This window comes from Chroicocephalus ridibundus, chromosome Z (genome assembly GCF_963924245.1).
Source record: "Chroicocephalus ridibundus chromosome Z, bChrRid1.1, whole genome shotgun sequence".
NCBI classification, from domain to species: domain Eukaryota; kingdom Metazoa; phylum Chordata; class Aves; order Charadriiformes; family Laridae; genus Chroicocephalus; species Chroicocephalus ridibundus.
In genome coordinates this window covers 86,773,829-86,791,869 of record NC_086316.1, presented here as the reverse complement: position 1 = coordinate 86,791,869, position 18,041 = coordinate 86,773,829, and the positions used below count along the sequence as shown (strand labels likewise).

The window sequence follows — 18,041 nt, the reverse complement described above, 5'->3', positions numbered from 1 at the left end:
AACGATAACTGTGCCAAAGGCACGAACTTCATTAAACATGTCACTATACAACACAATAATTATATTACTGTGTGTTGCTGACGTTGTCTTGTGGACTTCCTGTGAGGGAAATACTCAGTGCTTAAACCAATTGGATGTATTTTCTGAGACATACGGGGCGGGGGGGGGGAAGCCTTGTAGCACAAATGGCAAAGCTTCTTGAAGAAATATGGCCTAGAGGGAATTTTAACATTAACCCCGTCTGCATCTCAGTACCTAACCACAAAGCAAGCAAAGAAGTTATTCTTTCCACGTCCTTATAAACAGTGATTTGTGTTTTATGACCATTCCATTTAAAAATATGTACACAGTGGAAAATTACTATCCAAAGCGCAGTAGATGTGAACTACACTGCACAGTAGGATTTGGTAACTCCCTTTAGGCCTCTGAAGGCTCCTCTTGAAATCGAGGATACATTCTTTTTCTACACTCGTCATTCTTTGCTCCAGCAAAGTAATTAACTGTAATTCTTGCTCCTGCTTCATGTTCTTAAGACATCTGTCCCAGGACTCCTGCTTAAGTCAGCATATTTGCTTTTTAAGAGAAGAGCACAGCTGACACAATGAGCTGGAGAACTGCCTAGGTAATCAAGGAAGGAAATAAGAAAAGATCCTGAATGGGTCAGGAAGTTGACATACTACAATAGGAAACAGAAAACAGAGGAAAAACAGATGAGGAAACTAATAAATACCCACTGAAACAAACTATGAGACTCTGATTTCTTTCTTTCCTAAACAGTCAGGTGCTGGAAAGACTGTGCTATTTTCCCACTCGTCTTAGTTCACAGAGCTGGCAGGCAACAAGATGATGACTACCTTTTCCAAGGCTGTGTAATGGTTTCCAAACTGTTAACTAGTGGTTAACAAGGCCACGGTATGTGGTCCGAAGACAGTGCACAGACAACGTTTTAGTTAAAAATTTTATAATTAAGATATATGATATTCTGGGAGAAATTGAGAAGGCTGACAGTGATTCACAGATTTTCTGGACCAATGGATGACGGCTACACATTCTTCCATCTTTGCTCGTTTCGGGCTATTAATGTCGTCTACAGTACAGAGAAAATGTAAGGTGGGGATAGTTCAGAGATTTTACATTAAAAAATGGAATCATTTAGTTGTAATAATACACAATCTATTCACTATCTGATGGCACGCTGCAAATTATCAAATTTGACTGTGAGGATACAGAAAGACAAGAAAGATGCTCTAGTTATGCCACCTGATCTTTCCTTTAACACTCTGCCAAAATAAATCCAGCTGTCAGCAGCCTTCCTCCTTACTGTTCGTTGTATTAACAACTGCATTAGCAACCCATAATGCAACATGCAAACCAGAGTTTGCTCTTCCATCTCCTTTCCATACATTCTACCACATCGAGTAGAAACTTGGGAGATTTATCATGAGCCTTTTACCCCAAAACTGAACGCTTTTTAACAACTGTCTTCAGTAAATAGTGGGGGGAAAAAGTATTATGGTTAAGGACAAAATGTCGTGAGAATGGAGATGCTGGGACAAATACACATTAACTCATGTTTTGCTCAGAGTAGTTTCACTGTGTAGCCTTCACAGAGGAATGGTAAAGGTCCTTGGGGACTTAAAAAAAAAAAATTTTAAAATTCCTGAAAAGCAAAGTGGTTAATAACCGCAGCTATATTTACCCAAATATGCACTCATCGACACTTACTTCACCACACACACTCAATTAACACCTTTACTCATGTTCTTTCACTGACCAATATAAAAAGTCAGCCATGCCAACCCCAGGGCAGATGTAACATTTTTACAGTTACACATAATAGTTACCGTATCAATTTCTTATGAGCTCTCTAAATGCTTAGACTTGGACCCACAGGGGGGAAAAATCAGGTGGCGTTGGTTTGCATGAATATGCCCTTTAACAGCCTCCTCAGGCCCCAAGGCTGGCCGAGACAAGCACAAACCCACTCTGCCTGTTCCCTGCCCCACGCGCACTCTAAAGCAGACAGGGGGCCCATGGCGGGCACACCAGCTCTCATGCAAACCATCAGCGATCGCGGAGCAATCCATCAGGATCAGCCACTCTTGGGCAGAGCCAAGCAGGGTGATCGCTCCCTCGCCAGTGCAACGCCTCCCGTTCTGGCTGCAAAGCAGGTCCCAGCGGACAGCCAGCCCTGCGCTGGGACTGCTCCTGAAGAGCCACTGGAGTTACACACCTCACCCGCAGCAGGGCTCGGGACACGCTGCTTGCCGCTCTTAACTAGCTCAGCTAAGCCAGTGATGAAAAGGGGCATCACCACTTCTTCCTAAGATGCCACAGCACCGCATTTTGGTGTGGTCTGCCCCTGGGTGTCTGCATTAATTATGCTTCGTTAGGGACCAAGGCTGAAGAATGTTGAACTTGTGGGTCTCATCCAATGAGGGGTTTTGCAGGGATTCTGAAAGCAAAACTAAAGTGACCCAGAAACTTCTACTACTGACAGACTGTACGTCTACAAACCTTAGGCACCTAAAGGACAACGAGAATGGCAACCTTTGAAGATAATGCTTTTGGATTTAAATGCATGAATCCTATTTAAGTCCTAAGGACTCTACAGATTTGGGTTTCAGAGCACGAACACGCGCTGAATGAAGACCAAGTTGGGGGTAGGGTCCCATTAGTAAGCTGCAATATAATTAGGTAAAACATCTATGATACAGCGGTCTTAATTATGAGCTAGTGAAGTCTGAATTCAGTAACTTGCAGAAGAATATTAGTATTTTGATCTAAAAAGTATAATCAAGACAAGATATTCTGCCAACAAAAGACATTACAGTTCAATATAGCACACATTTTAACTAATAATTAACAAGTCAAGCAGGTTTTGAAAGGACACAAAAAAATTGCTCTTTGCCAGAACAAAATCGAAGTATGCTCCTCGGATTCTAAAATTCAAAACACAGTAAATATAGACAGTATTACAGAATGATGTCGACACCCAAATGAGCATCTGACATGACCACATATAAATAGGAAACACACCAAGTTTAAATTACATTTCTTTCCCTGAAACAAATTATTTCAGAGTGCATAGCAAGGGATGCCATCCAGAGGGACCTTGACAGGCTCGAGAGGTAGGCCCAAGCACTTGCCAAGTGCGAGGTCCTGCACCTGGGTCATGGCAATCTATGATTCTATGATACCATAGATCCATAGAACGGTTTGGGTGGGAAGGGACGTTAAAGGCCACCCAGTGCCACCCCCTGCCCTGGGCAGGGACACCTCCCACCAGCCCAGGTTGCTCCAAGCCCCGTCCAACCTGGCCTTGAACCCCTCCAGGGATGGGGCAGCCACAGCTTCTCTGGGCAACCTGGGCCAGGGGCTCACCGCCCTCACAGCAAACAATTTAATAAAAAATATTCAGAAAAGCTATTTATGATAGTTAGTGTAAAATGATTGCTATGAAATAACTTGTTTCAGATTGACATTTAATCGGGTTAAAAAAGAATGGGATGTTTTTGACAAAGTCCAATAGAAATTCGAACCCCTTACCACTTTTAGAAAAGCACTTCAAGAATTTTATTGGATGATCAAAGTAAAAATTCAGCCTTGGACTTCTGAACAACTACTGGAAAATTAAAACTGGCATTAAATAAGGCCATTAAGAGCTATATGATATATCACTGTAGCTCCACGGTTCTCAAATTAAGATCAACTTAAAAGAATTTAAATGAATGAGTCTAATGGAGAGTAAGGGAAGACAGACGCAAGCTAAAACCACAGCTACATGTGTATTACTTTGATGTCTCTAATCCCTGATTCTTTCAATATCAGTTTTTAAAGAATTAGGTATTGTATCTTTCATTTTTCAGAAGCCTGTGGTATTTCCTTAGTGCATAGCTTTGTTGAAACTCAGTGGCATATTCACATCATTAAAACATGCTAGTATTTGAGGGAAATTACTATGTTTTGAGAAATTTTGAGAAAATTTGAAACAAAACCAAAAAATATAACCATTCAGTGGTTTTATTTCATTCAACACTGCTGCTTTGTGGAAAACAAAAAAAAGTCCCTTATTGTACAAGACTTAAATCTACCTATATTTTATTTAGAGATAGTGTTTGATAAAGAGGATTATTACCGTTGGTTCCTCACCACCTGTGACAGTTGAAGAACGAGCTCTCCTAGATGGACCACTCTGCTGTTAAATGATAATTAACGTTACAGATAAGTATATTTAGCAATGAAGGTCACAGATACCGTCACATCTTTAGGAGTAAGGAATCACAGACACTCAAATTTATTAAAAGAGAGCAATTAGATGGAAAGGATGTTTGAGATAATAGCAAAAAAAATGAGTCATCAATCACTGATAACCAAGTCAGAATCTCAAACCACCACGGGAACTCATTTCAAAAGTTCCTGTATCCAATTCTATACGTTCAGTATTGCTAACAATGATAATAAGAGCATTTATACTAAACGTAACATGATTCCCCCCCAACCGAATTTTGCATGTTCTGCCCATAAACATGGTATTTAAAAACCAAATGGATACAGGCTGGTCATCAGTGAGCGCACAGAAGTCAGATGAAGAAGATGGAACCGATACTGTGAATTTTCAGAAAGGAATAATACAGTCAAGAAGAGCACTGTATTTAGAAAGAACGCATGTATTTAGTTGCTAGAAGACAAATTATCGTTAGCTCAGTAAGGATTAAATATGGTTAAGATCCAGTAACATCCCTGTTTTAGGGCAATGCTTTCAATTCTGCTGTTTTGAACACCTGCTAATGAAATGAGCATTCTACAACAACAAAGTGTGAGACATATCACCAATCCCAATCTGATTATGCTGGTTATGCTGGTTAAAGAACCCCAGAGTCCATACGGTGAGATTAAATAAAGAAGCAGAACACCTCTGGAACAGACTGCATTAGGAGTCAGCTTTGTCTAGTAGAGAGAGGACAGTTAAGGTGTAATTGGGCTGGAAACCACACCATTGTGCACCCAGAAGAGAAAGTAAAGAATGGATAATACTTCAGAAGCAGTTCTTTGAACAACAGCTATTACATGCATCTGTAAGCAGCAAACGTAGATACACTAAACAACTTGTAGAACACGTGAAAAAATTAAACAAAGAGAAAAACACTACTGTTATTGTAAATATCTGCCCAGTAGCAACAGAAAGAACAAGCAAAGGAGAGACATCGCCTCTAATAACAAACTTACTGATATACTCTATTTACTCAGTATTTCCATAAAAAAGATACATTAATTTGCTATCTGTAAATTCATATGTAATACATTTCTAATAAAAAAACTGGGGAAAATATTCCTGGAAGTATAATTTTTAAAAAAATTAAATTGTTTTGAAAATCGGAACAGTTTTATTCATAAACATACCTTGCACAATTCTATTTAAAGTAGTGTCTCTACAGTCTACCACCTTTGCAATCTTCATACTTGGGTTGTAGGACAAAATACGTACAATATTTTGTACTTTCTACCATTCAAAATAAAGGTGTGCATGCTTATGATGTGAAAGAGAAACTCTTTTTAAAAAACACCTTTGTATCTTTTCCTGTTTGAAGAATCTACTTAAATTAACTTGCAGAAGGTGCTGCTTATCTAAATTACTCTGATTGGAAAAGTACAACAGATGCAATTCAGTTCTATCATACGAGGCTCCTTTTAACTACAGGTAGGTAAAACGCCAATCCTTTTTAATATGCAGATTTATATATTTCAAGTAAAATCAATTTATGGGACACAAAAATATACCTGATAGGAGAGTCCTGTGGCTGCTACAGTTCCAAGTATAGATGGTGCTACTGCCCCCTCCTATCCCAGCTGAGATAAACCCAGTTTTTTGCTCTCCACTGACTATATAGCTAGAGTTTAGTAAACTAAATTTCTGTGTTAGATAACTAAAGTTAGTGTGACTATGGTCTCCGTCTCAAACGTTTCTCTCTCTCATGAATGTCCCCATTTTAGCTGCTGACCATGATGAGATCAATATGGTACCCGTTACTATTTGGGACAGTCATAAGCCCATACTGGTTACTGAGCTATATCGGACAAACTGACCTAAGAAAAGGTATTATTCAGCATCAGAGAACGTTTGAACAAAAAGAAACAGAAGTTAGCTTTGGTTTACCAAGGATAATTGAGACTGTTCGGCAACTGCGTCTGTCACACTGCAAGATCTTAATCTTGAAGAAGGATCTCTTTGCTGGAAAAAAAAGAAAAAAGATGTCTCTAAGTTAAGGTGTCTTAAAACATGGGGGTTTATTCAGTAATTTTACTTTTCTGCTATTTAATCCAAACACCTAAAAAATAGTACTTATGTTGCAATGTCTTTAGTTTTAATATTTCTACAGAAACATGGCAAGCAATGAAAAATGTAAATTTTCAGCATTCCATCCTGGACTCTTTCAGATTAACTGAGAAAAGGAAAGTACTGGGATATACATCTTGTACTCATCTTTAGCATCAAAGTTACAACGTTCTATTGACGAAATCTAAGAGAAGAGAATAGGGAAAACACGCAGGAAAATTAACAGTTGTGGAATCAGCAGTAAAGGGGAAAGTTAACTAAAGACATAATGGGACGTGAAACCGCCATGGAGCTTTTGAAAAGCTATTTTCAAGTATGTTTGGAAGTCATTTTAGAGAACCTGGAGGGAGCGTAAGCAGTATAAAGAAACTGTAAAACTTCGGGCTGACTACTGGCAACGCAGCCGTTGGAAATCAATAGGCTAGAGCTAACAGCCGTCTCGGGAGGGCTCATGGCTGCAGCTAACCCCTACAGGCGTTACTGGCACGGGGGCGCGAGGTGCTGCCAAGTCCCACGCAGGGGACGATTCTGTGGTTGCCACATCTGCGACATCCTGAGCCTGTGGCTGGGAAAGCAGCAAGTTCTGCAGAACCTTCACTGGGATTACAGCCTCAGTGGGAGCCTTGCTGAGACCATCTGGTGGCGTGTTAAGAAATTTCCAAATTTGCATCATAGTACATGGTTAGCTTACTCTTCAATAATAGCATTAAGAATAGCTTTAAAGTTTACTGTTTAACAGAGAAGTGCTGAGAACTTTGCTGGCTGGATTTTATTCAGAAATTTCATACGAAAGCAAACTAACTCCTAGAGATAGAACTCCATATTGTAATGATCGTTAGGGCACCTATAAATATAATACAAATAATACGAAACAAAAGGACATCAGAATATAGGTAATTACTAGACAGATTACTGAAGTTTTACAGGTACAAACCTCTTTGTAACAAAATCTCCTGTAAACACTTAGTATCTATTCTATCTAGGTAGTGGTATATGTAGTTTCTCTGTTGACAATGACTCTTCATATATAGTAATAATAAAAGGGCTCACTCACTTTTCTAAAGGAGAATTGTCAACATGAACAAATTCTGATAGAAAAAAGATGTGATTTCTTCTTTTTTTCCTACTATCATAAAACCAGTGGCAGAATGCAGCAGTGTTACGCCAGGTCAAAATACTACCATTAAGGGTGTGAGTATGAATGCACTAACAAACAAGCAAACGACCCAGCCTACTTATAACCACTCAGGTGGGCACCCTGATGCACCACTGAAAGATAACGAAGCAACAACTATTAGAGAGACATATCGGAAACTCTGGCTCTTCCTTGAAAACATCAGTACTAAGAGCACATTGTGTTAAAAGATCACCGTTTAAAAAAAAGAATAGAAAAAAAGATGTAATTACACCTTGCTTCTATGTTATGCTAAAGATTAATGTGAAAGGATTTGTCTGACAAACGTACTGACCCCCAAGTCTTGCAGTGTTTTCTGGCATTACACAGTTACATGAGGAGAGTGACAAAATACTTTAACACACATCCAATCACTCCTCAACTATCTGTTGGCAATTTTGCCATGCTGTATGCATGTAAGCATGTATGGATGTGGTGACATGGGAGCTGTCTCTGCATAGAGCTCCCAGAGGTCAGGCTGGATACACCAGTGTAGGCACGCTGTCGGGGAAATGCAACTGAAGGGGCTTCTACCTTCAGCCCACAACCTGCAGCTCTGGGCCAGCTTTATTAAACCCGCCAGTTTAGAGCTGGTGGGTTTGGAAGAAACTCTGGACCCAAGCTTCCTCCATGCAAAGTCACGAAGCTGATCTCACAAGCCTCTGGGAATCTGGATCAAAAGGAAATGCCATGTGGACATACCTGAGCACATGGATTATAGCTCACGTTCAGCTGGAAGTGCCAAACTTCTGCCTGCCTGGCTCAATCCAAATGAAGCTCATGGCTGTCTCTGTACTGAGCTTGCTGACCTCCAAACCGGGAGGATCTATTAGCCCAAGGTAAGCATTGGCGATCCACGCAGAACCAGCTCAGACTCAAGTGCTGGAGCTGTGCAGCGAGGCCTCACAGAGGCCAGAGTGCTGGGAAGCCCAGTTCAGAGACGTGAGCTGCCCTGCCAGACACGCTGGGGCTCCCCACCGAACACTGCTGCCCACCAGGCTCGGCGCACAGAGTGCTGCCTGCCTCGGCGAGGCTCCCAGAGCAACGTCACGGCCTGCTTTGTTACGGTACTTCCGGGATCCCAACACCCTTACGCCGGATCACGCCCAGTAACAGACATTTTAAATGCTTTGACAGTTTCCTACTTTGCAATGTGGTCTGAGCATAATTGTTATTGCACTGATAAGAAAGATGCTATCACTTAATGGCTCATAAAAGAGCTAGTTTGTATTGGAATATAATTATTGAATTATTTTAATTAAGATAACTTTGCAGCTATGCTATTTATTTATTTAATGCAAAAAAACGTAGGCTGCAGTCTTGCCACTGCAACTATTTGATTACCCTTCTGCCCTCCAAGTGAAGGTCTACTACAATCTGCAGTTACCTACAAAAGCACAAGCGCCTCTTTATGCAGATGGTCAGCCAGAGCTATAATTTGCTACCTAACCTCTAGATAATATTCAAATCATTGTAAGACACCTGCTGTGTAAGGCCTTTGTGAAAAACTTGCACCTAATCAAGATTCTATTTAATCAGACCAAGAGTAAATATGATTTCTTATCTCCTGAGTTGCAAAGGTACCTTCATGGCATATATCAAGAATAAAAAAATGAATAAATCTCAGCTTGATGTACTGTCTAATACAGTTGTTTTTTTAATCGAAGAGACATAAGGCATTTCCCTTCTTGCAAGTGTATTATCCTTATTTTTTGTGGTATCATCAGTCTGACAAACTAATGGCTAACACAAATGTAGAAAACAAGTTTTTGGTTTACCTCAAGTAAACTCTTATTGTGAGAGACAATTTTTTCCAGACTAGCCATTTATGAACTTGTGGTGGATTGCACCAGAACTACCTACTTCCAGTTCTAATCCTTTGTTAGTCTTATAATAGTTGATCCAGTAAACTATGAGCGGTTTATAAAATCCTAATGCAAGAGAGCACATGCTTTAATATAAACACGTACAGTTAAAATACTGAACTTCAGAAAAATTATTATGTACTAAAATGGATGATAATTGAAAGAGCATTAGCAGTTTCTCCTCTTTTCTTTGGAAATTCTTAACTTGATACTCTCTGGTATTACATATTTTGTTTCACTAAAGGTAAAACAGTAGCAGAGTCTGAAGTTTAACTCATGCAGAAGAAAATGTTAAATCTAAACTGAGGAATTCTGTTGTTTGAGGCAGTTTGCTTTATGATGAAATCACGATGCATTTCTTGGAAGATAATTTTAACTGCACGCTCAGGTTTTCCTGAGACCAGCAATTACTACCCATCTGTGTAAATGACTGAGATTAGGTCGAACTAACAGAAGGTTACAGTAATAGAGGTTTATACAGACAGAGCAGCACGTCACGTACAATCAAAGAACTGAGTTGCTCCCCATTGGAATCAGGAGTGACCTGAAGTCTTCTGCTCAGTTCCTCAGACAGCTCCTGAGGACTGGTACGGGATACTGGAGATGCAGGAGGGGGGGGCAATGACAAGCTTAAGGAATCTCCACTTGCACTCGCCTCCTCCGAAATGGTTTCCCAAGGCTAACAAAAGAGAAGAAACGTTAAGGGTTTATAAAGACAAATGGTGTCTTCTTTCCCTTCCCCGTCTACGTGACCACCTCATTGTGACAAACACAGGCGTGATGATCAGCCTTACTATTTAATGAAATAAACCAACTTCTAGACCAAACAAACAAACACTCTACTGGGTGTGAAGCAGTCACAGGGAAAAGTGGGTTTCGTGTTGACTTCAAAACAGTCTTCATGTTGTTGCCGACACAATGCTTTATTATTCAACACAGGAAATGATGTAGATGAAAAGAAGCATAAAAAAGAGCTCTCATTAAATTAATTCTATCTGAAATTTTGTCCAAAATGTAACTAATTCTGCACTTTTACTAAAAACTTGTAAGAAACAACTGTTAATTTTAATTTAGAATAAAATGCTTAATAGAAAATACTCATTAGTATCTGCAAATCAAATATTACCAGGTGACAAGTGCAACAACAGTTTCAGCAATCTATTTGTTGCTCTGAATAACATTTAGAGAACCAAAACTAGCTTTCATGAAGAATTTTGTCTGTGATTCACATAATAAAATATTTCTTAAAGTTGAATGGGATTAGAGCTTTGTACAAACTCTCACTTAGGCCTACAAATATCTACCAGATTTTATTTATTTAGACTAGCTATAAATTAAACACTCACCTGACTGATAAGATCTCAGAATTCTAACTAACCCCAAGTATTTGGGGAAAAACCCCAACAGCTTCTCTTTTCTCTAAATCAATTCACTGAAGCAAACTGAAGTACATGCAGTTCCAGCCAGTCCATTTCCTTTCTTTTTGCAACTTATTCCACTGCTATTCAAAGCAGAATATTGAAAGTGTTTCTATTAACAAATATATAACAAGCAACACTTGGAATTCTAAATTTTTCTCCCAGCATTTACATAGTATTTAATATTGTGCATAAATTATCAGGCACCCACAAATGCATGGGACCTTGAAAGTATAGCTCTGTTCAGGACTTTTGTTGTGTTACTGGTATTTTACTTACGCGATTTCCATAAATACCGCAAAAAAACGTTACTATGAATGTTGTATAGTAATTAGTTTACATATCAACTTGAAGTTTAGTCAACTTCTTAAACTCAAGACCTTTCCATACCTCTGGAATGTCTCCACCCTCCACAGGCTCCGGTTCCAAATCCTCACTAATGTGTCTCCGAGAGCGGAACCGCCTATGGGCTGCTTCCTGGTTTATTTGTCTGATATTGTTATCTGACTCAGATCCCACATCACTGGAAAGCGGGGAAATGAAAGCATGGGAAGAAGAAAAGAACAAGAAAATAATGAATGCTAAACTAAAACACCTACTTTGTCCATTCTTTCAAAACCTCATTAATGCTTTTGATTACAAAAATCATTATTCTTGCATATGTCAGGCTTCATAAATAGGAGCTCTATTAATCCCTCAATCCAAAGTAAATAAAACTGGAAGCACTTCACCAATGTCCTGTAACACTGGAAATTAACATTCTTTATGCATCGAAGTTGGGTGAGCAGAAATGGAAGTCCACGCTGAAATATACTAACCCATCCTTGCTCATCCTTTCCTGCCATGACCAGAGTCGTTCCTGACACAGAGATTTTACTTTTGCCCCTGTCTTTATGTCAACTATTGTTTTCCTTTTTGCGATAGCCAATGCGAACGCAAGCTGTTGCAGTATGGATAACTTTTTGAACTGGCTGCAACCACTAGCTTAGCTCACACCATCAGTGGTGGAAATGGAAAATACCCTAGTTCCGCTGATGGGAGACCTGCCTGGGCTGTTCTCAACGGGCACAGCTGGGTACAAATCTCTGCTGCAGTCCTCAATGGACAGATGTTGTTAGAAGGCAGCATTGCATTTGAGCCTCTCCTTCTGGATGAGGGACTGTAACTTTGAAAGATGGTTACATTGAGGAAGAACTTCTGCGTGCAATCATTTTACCATTGCACACACTAAAGAACTATGAGAAATGAACTACTCTCATCTTCCTACTGCAGACATGGACTGTACAGCACTCCCTGTTTTTCCTCGATGACGAACTTAGTACCTGAGTTACTGGCCTAAAAGTGAGCGGTTACGTATCCTACTTTCAACCTCTCTGAGACCTTCCGCTCCTAGTGATTTCATGAATTCATAGAATTTAAAAGCTAAAAATTCTAAAGTCTTCGCTCTTCACTGGTGTCACGCGTAAAGTTTATCAGCAGTAATTATGCATTTGTGTCCAGACATCCTGTGGTGATATCTAGCTAAAAGTGAACCTCTGAGGCCTTCATTATACACCCATCTGATGATGGCGCTTTCTAGTAATGATTATTTGATTATTACATTTCCAGTAATGATTATTTTTTGGTATCTGCTAGTCAAACATTTCTGAATCCATGTACTTTTTACTTCATTTAGCATAGTCAGATTACAAGGAGGTGCTAAATCAAGTAATTTACAAAACCTGCTTTTTTACAGACACTTACTGACCATTAGCAATCATAATGATAGTAGTTGATGAGATTTACTTGACAAAATACACATTGCTTAGTAAATAGCTCAAATAGTTCAATACCAAATATTTCAAAACATATAGAACAAAATTTAGTTCAATTCTAAGATAAATGCATCAGAGAAGAAGAACAAATAGGGCCTTAAACAAGGACAACACGCATTTGCGTAATTTAGCTATGATTCTGAATATTCAAGAAAGAATAACCATTACTGTTGTATAATAAGCAATAGTGGAAGAATAGTCACTACATAAAAATAACACAAGATGTTTAACTAGTACAGGATTTCAGTATAACTCTTAACATTGTCAATTACACCTACTTTTAAAAATGTAAGCTTGCTACAGCTTTATAAATCTAATCATAAGAAACATATAATGAAGGTTTGAACAGGAGCTGCACATTAGCACAACCAGTGTACACAGGTAATGCAGTCTGTACACTGAATAAGAATTAGGACCTCCTCAAAGCTCATCAGTTTACCTTAATTAATAATAGAGCTGACTTTTCCCCCCCTTACTTTTCCAACAGTCTCTACAGAAGAAAAGAATTTATTCCTGTTAAATTACTTACTGAAAAATTCCACATCTGTCTCCCAATATTCTAAGGTATGTTGTTAATGCACTGACTTCCCTCCCATCCCTAGAAATTTCCTAGAATTTCCCAGGATACTTATATGTATGTGATTTGCTGGGGGTGGGGAAGTCTCATTCTTAAAAAAAAAAAGAAAGATGTTTCCTTTTTAACTGAAGATATCCAGACTTTGGTTCTCAACTTACTAGCGCATCTGTGAAAATTTTTCCATGAATAAAATATAGTCTCAGACATGTAGCACAGCACCAAAATCATGATTAATCTATTACTGAAAAGAATCATGTGCCTTTATCAGCTGCTTCATAAAAGTCTTGCCTAAGACTTTTTCCAGCCTTGAATTTGTAAATTCAAAATGGTTACGTTTGCTTGAAAAAATCACTACCATTCGTGATAATTTTGCACACATCCACAAAACATTGCCCCACACTGCCACTCACATTAAACTGGGTCGATGCCACTGAGTAGTCCTGTTGTTATGGTTGACATAGTAAGTCCGCCCCAGGTTGTCCACCTTTTCTTCCCATCCAGGAGGCAGCGGAGGAGGTGGTAACTCCTCCTGACGTTGAGATGCGGAGTCACTGGAATCAACCACATCCCATCCGTGCTTAGAAATGAAGAAAAAAAAAAATTAAAATTTTAAAGTTCAAGCGCAAGAGAATTATTTCATCGTTGCTTACATTAGCATATAGGCGCAGATTCTGAAAGTTTTCCAGAAACTTTCAAAATTGCTTTAATGTAAACTGGGTAGAAATAGAATAAACTCCATGGTTACAGTGTGCACTTCCTTTCAATGACAAAACACCTAAAATCCCACGAGTCTATTATAACAGGGATTCCCAAACGTAGTTGAGTGGTTGCCTGTTCTAGCGGAATCAGCTGCTAACTGCTGAACTCAGGGACACACGGCTTGAGTTGAGAGCCCTCATTCCCAAGTTACAGACAACTGCTGCACACTATTAGTAAGGCAAACTTACTAATTAGAGCTGACAGAGTGACTGTCAGCCCTAATTGCAGCTAATTATTAAAATGGATGACGGCTGATAGAGTGCTTGGAAGTCTTTAAGCTTGCTGTGCTTGCATGAGCTTTATTCTCTGCAGTCAACGCTGCCAAGGAAATAAAGACAGACATTATAACACTGGTTTTGAAATGGCCTCTGAAGAAGATGTACCTAATACGGACCATTATGTTTATAAATTACTTGCTTATACTTTCTGAATTTTTCTACTTGGCGTGACTTCCAGTTATACTTGCTCACACACTGAGTCGGGCAGACTTTAGAACTCACTGTGGCAGCTGCAATACTTTGAAATACTTGAAATGGTTGAAAAAACACCGTGTTACAGTAAAAAAAAAAAAAAGCTGGGGGGAGGGGAGTACGCTGCTACTAACACTGCTACCAGGGTTTTATCTTTAGAAGGTACTACTTTTTCTATAATTATACCTAAATCTCTTAACAACTTGAATGGTTCCACAAGCATTAAGCCTTACCTCAGAATCATCCCTTTGATCATTGCTATCTTCCTCTTGGCCACCATTTTTAGGCATATAAGCCATCTTCAGTCTCAAGAAACCCTTTACACGAGATTTGTGGCTAGAAGACAAAGAAGTATATTTCATTCAACGACGCTTTAATAGTTGCAAATAACAAACCTTGCAGTAAGAAATGTTTTAAAATACAAAGGTCCTGCCCCTCACCTTCTTGGTCTGAGAAGGAAATCCTTAAACGTGTATGGCCTTTCCATGGTTGGGTCTTCAGTCTAAAAGCATTTAAGAAAATGGCAAATTAAAGGGCTTGCCCACAAGTCCAGAGACATATAAAGAACATTCACATCACCGATGTGGTAGAAATGCTAGAGAAGATATTTAAATAACGAAGTTACAGCAGGCAGACCTCTACCAGTGTATCCCCGTCAGCCGTTCACATACACAGTTGCAGGAGCAGCCCACGAGATGTCACTGCACATATCAGTGACGGGCTGAACCCAGTCTCATTTCTAAGCATACACAACACCCACAATTCAGAAAAAGGTGGAAAATACCAAACAAACAAATCCCAACTCTTTCCAGTCACCCAACAGCAGCGTCAGAAGAGGTGGCATCCATTTCAAAGCACTACTTTTTTTGCACGTTAGAAAGTGGTGAAATAAAACTCCTTCTCGGTTGGCTTTCATTTTTATTTCAAAGCAGCTGAGACTTTCAAAAATAATTAAGATTTTGAAATGTTATGATATACGTAAGTAATATTACCAGGCTGATGGATTATATCTTCTGATTTCCATTTAATTATAAGTTTCATAAAACCTTAAATCTTGAAAACTTTCTATTGGGAAATCTATTTGAGAATTTCAGCTTTCTTATCAAATAAGTTATATCCTTCACGTCTGTGAGAAAACAGATGCTATAGGTACAAAACTAGGAATTTAAAAATGACACGGGAAATAAAAGAATCAGAAATCCTTATACATACTTAATATCTTGATTATTTGGGGTACTTCATTCTAATCAACCATATGATTTGGGCCGATAAAACTGGAAGCATGAACTGTGTTACACTGAAAGAGTACGGGTACGCACATTATCATACGCACTACAGTAAGAGTAGAGATCTATTACCTCAGATTAACACCAAACTTTCTCAAAACAAGTACACAATTAGTGGGTACTTCTCAGAATGTTGTGCCCATCTGCCATCCACTAAAACCCCCCAATAGTGCATCTGAAAAACCTTCCCAGCCCTAGCCCTACAAACTGGAATACTTCTCCAGTCCAATGCTTTGACTAAATCTTTCTAAACACAGCATAATCTACACTCCAGACTGTTATTCATTAAAAGCTTTGTTGTCTGTTATATTTTGAAGTCAATAAAAAAGAATTTAAAAATCAATCCTAACACATTATCTCAGACATTCTATCAAATGCCATACAGACTTTCTTTTCACGGAATGAACTCTTATCCTGTGAGGAATTTCCTGCCTTGAGTGTCCTCTTCAGCTGTGAGACAGACTTCCCATTTTTCCAGAGAGATAGTAGTAGATTTTAACCAAATCAACAGGACATCAAAGCATGCATGATTAAGAAGTGCTGCTTTTTAGTACTCAACTGGACGTAACGTAGATAAAATAAGCAGCTGTATAATTTAACCAAATTTTGTAGGCAGTAATTACATAGCATTAGAGAAAACAAAGATTCTGACAAACAAATGCGCACTACAGCTAGAATGAGAAAGCAAACGTGTTACTAAATACCCTACAATGTCTCTTACTAAGGTACTGGAAGGATGAATGAGGAAAATATCAATTAGAACACAAAGATACACAGTACGTTTCCCTGAGTGTCAAAGTTAGCGTACACCCCTTAAAAAGCATATAAAAACCTAATTCTAGCAGAGTATGAGAAGAGACCCCCAGGCAGGTAGGTGAGCACCCTGGGGAGACACTGCTGCCTTACACCTACAGAAAGAACGACTCTTCTGAGATACGTATTGTGACTTTTCCCAGAGGAAATTTGTGGGGAAAAAAGTGGCTTCTGGAGCTGAAGAAATTTTCTTCAAAGGTGGAGAGCGAGAAAAGATTTTGCACAGAAATCACATTCACTTTCTAGCAAGCCCAGAAGGAAATGGGAAGCTCTGGACTGCAAAATTGCATCCTTTTAGCATAATGGATTTTATTCTTCAATGCCAGTTAAGTGGCTGATCCAGGAAATTTTACAATCTTGGATTTTCTATATAGACAGTAGAAGACTTTAAAACAATTTGGAAAAGTTTAGTGTTCCACTCAAATATGAGCTAGAAAGAGATACGCGCCCTCACGTTCTACCTAAGTCCCCAGTGAGAGGAGAGCTGTTCTCTTCCTACAAAATATGGAAGGAAAACAAAAAGTTGCCAATTCTTCAAAACAGCTCACAGAAAGCGTGTGACTTGTCTACAGCTCTATCTCAAATCCTGCCGATGATTTTTAATGATTAAAAACAATATTTACTAAAAAGGAACTTTAAAATACTACCTGACACTGCAAAATAGGCATGCACAAATATCTCCCTCGTCATTTTATATTTCCTAGTACATTGTTTGCAGGACACACGTAGCTTAGCGCTGGAGGACTTCTACAGTTATGTATGGGCTATTTAGCTACTGTCTGGGCAGATGGGTACATTTAAATGGAAATATACATACCAGTAGGGATAAAATAATGCTACACAATACAGCTCATATGAGAATGGAATGATGCATTTTTCATCAGAACACATTTCTGATTGTTCCATCGTATTTTTCAACTATTATAGTTTATATGCCAACAACAGCGTTATGACTCATGATTAACCATAACAGACATATCTAAATAAGCATCACTGTGCAAGTCATTACAAAGCCATTTTCCTCCTACAATAACATCCATCAATAGCAAGAAGTCAAATTCAGGCACAAATAGCAGCAGTCACGCTCAAATCAAAACCTTATTTCGATGTCAAGATGTTCAGTAACTTCCACCATTCCCATGCTCACCCATTCAAACACAAAAAACCCCTCCAAGTTCACGGAAGTAAGATTAACTTGTACGACGTTTTAAAAATATTAACTACATCCAGATGATGTTAGTCATCCAAAACATTATATAATATCAGAAAACACTTATACCAAGCATAAAACAATTAATAGTACAATAATCACCAACAGTAAGGTGAGAAACAACCGGTCTATTGGCCACATGTTGTTTATGAACTGACTCAGACCAGACAAGAATTTTAAGAAGGAACCAGGATGAGAAGTGAATCCTGGATGTTGAGAAATGTAACAGAGACCAGAGAGCAACTGTCTTCCTTGTCCCTGCAAAGGGAACCATCTCTCCAGTTCCTGTGCATGGTGGGGCTTTGTTGTCCACAGCGT

At 38.9% G+C, this 18,041-nt stretch overlaps 1 protein-coding gene across 13 annotated transcripts in view; it reads right to left on the bottom strand.

Annotated features, from left to right (window-relative positions):
- NEDD4L (NEDD4 like E3 ubiquitin protein ligase) overlaps positions 1-18,041 on the bottom strand; it is a 166,923-nt gene that overhangs the window by 31,969 nt on the left and 116,913 nt on the right. For 10 of the 13 annotated variants that reach the window (XR_010069120.1, XR_010069121.1, XM_063320557.1 and 7 more), the window contains 7 exons: positions 14,855-14,916; positions 14,648-14,750; positions 13,596-13,762; positions 11,185-11,317; positions 9,879-10,055; positions 6,158-6,232; positions 4,139-4,198 (listed from right to left, as the gene is read on the bottom strand). Coding sequence is in view for 11 of the 13 variants with exons in the window: in XM_063320557.1 (XP_063176627.1) it covers positions 4,139-4,198; positions 6,158-6,232; positions 9,879-10,055; positions 11,185-11,317; positions 13,596-13,762; positions 14,648-14,750; positions 14,855-14,916 (777 nt within the window). In the remaining 2 variants the exon portion in view is untranslated. The remainder of the gene's footprint in view (positions 1-4,138; positions 4,199-6,157; positions 6,233-9,878; positions 10,056-11,184; positions 11,318-13,595; positions 13,763-14,647; positions 14,751-14,854; positions 14,917-18,041) is intronic. The other 3 variants (XM_063320559.1, XM_063320560.1, XM_063320568.1) reach the window with 1 other exon arrangement.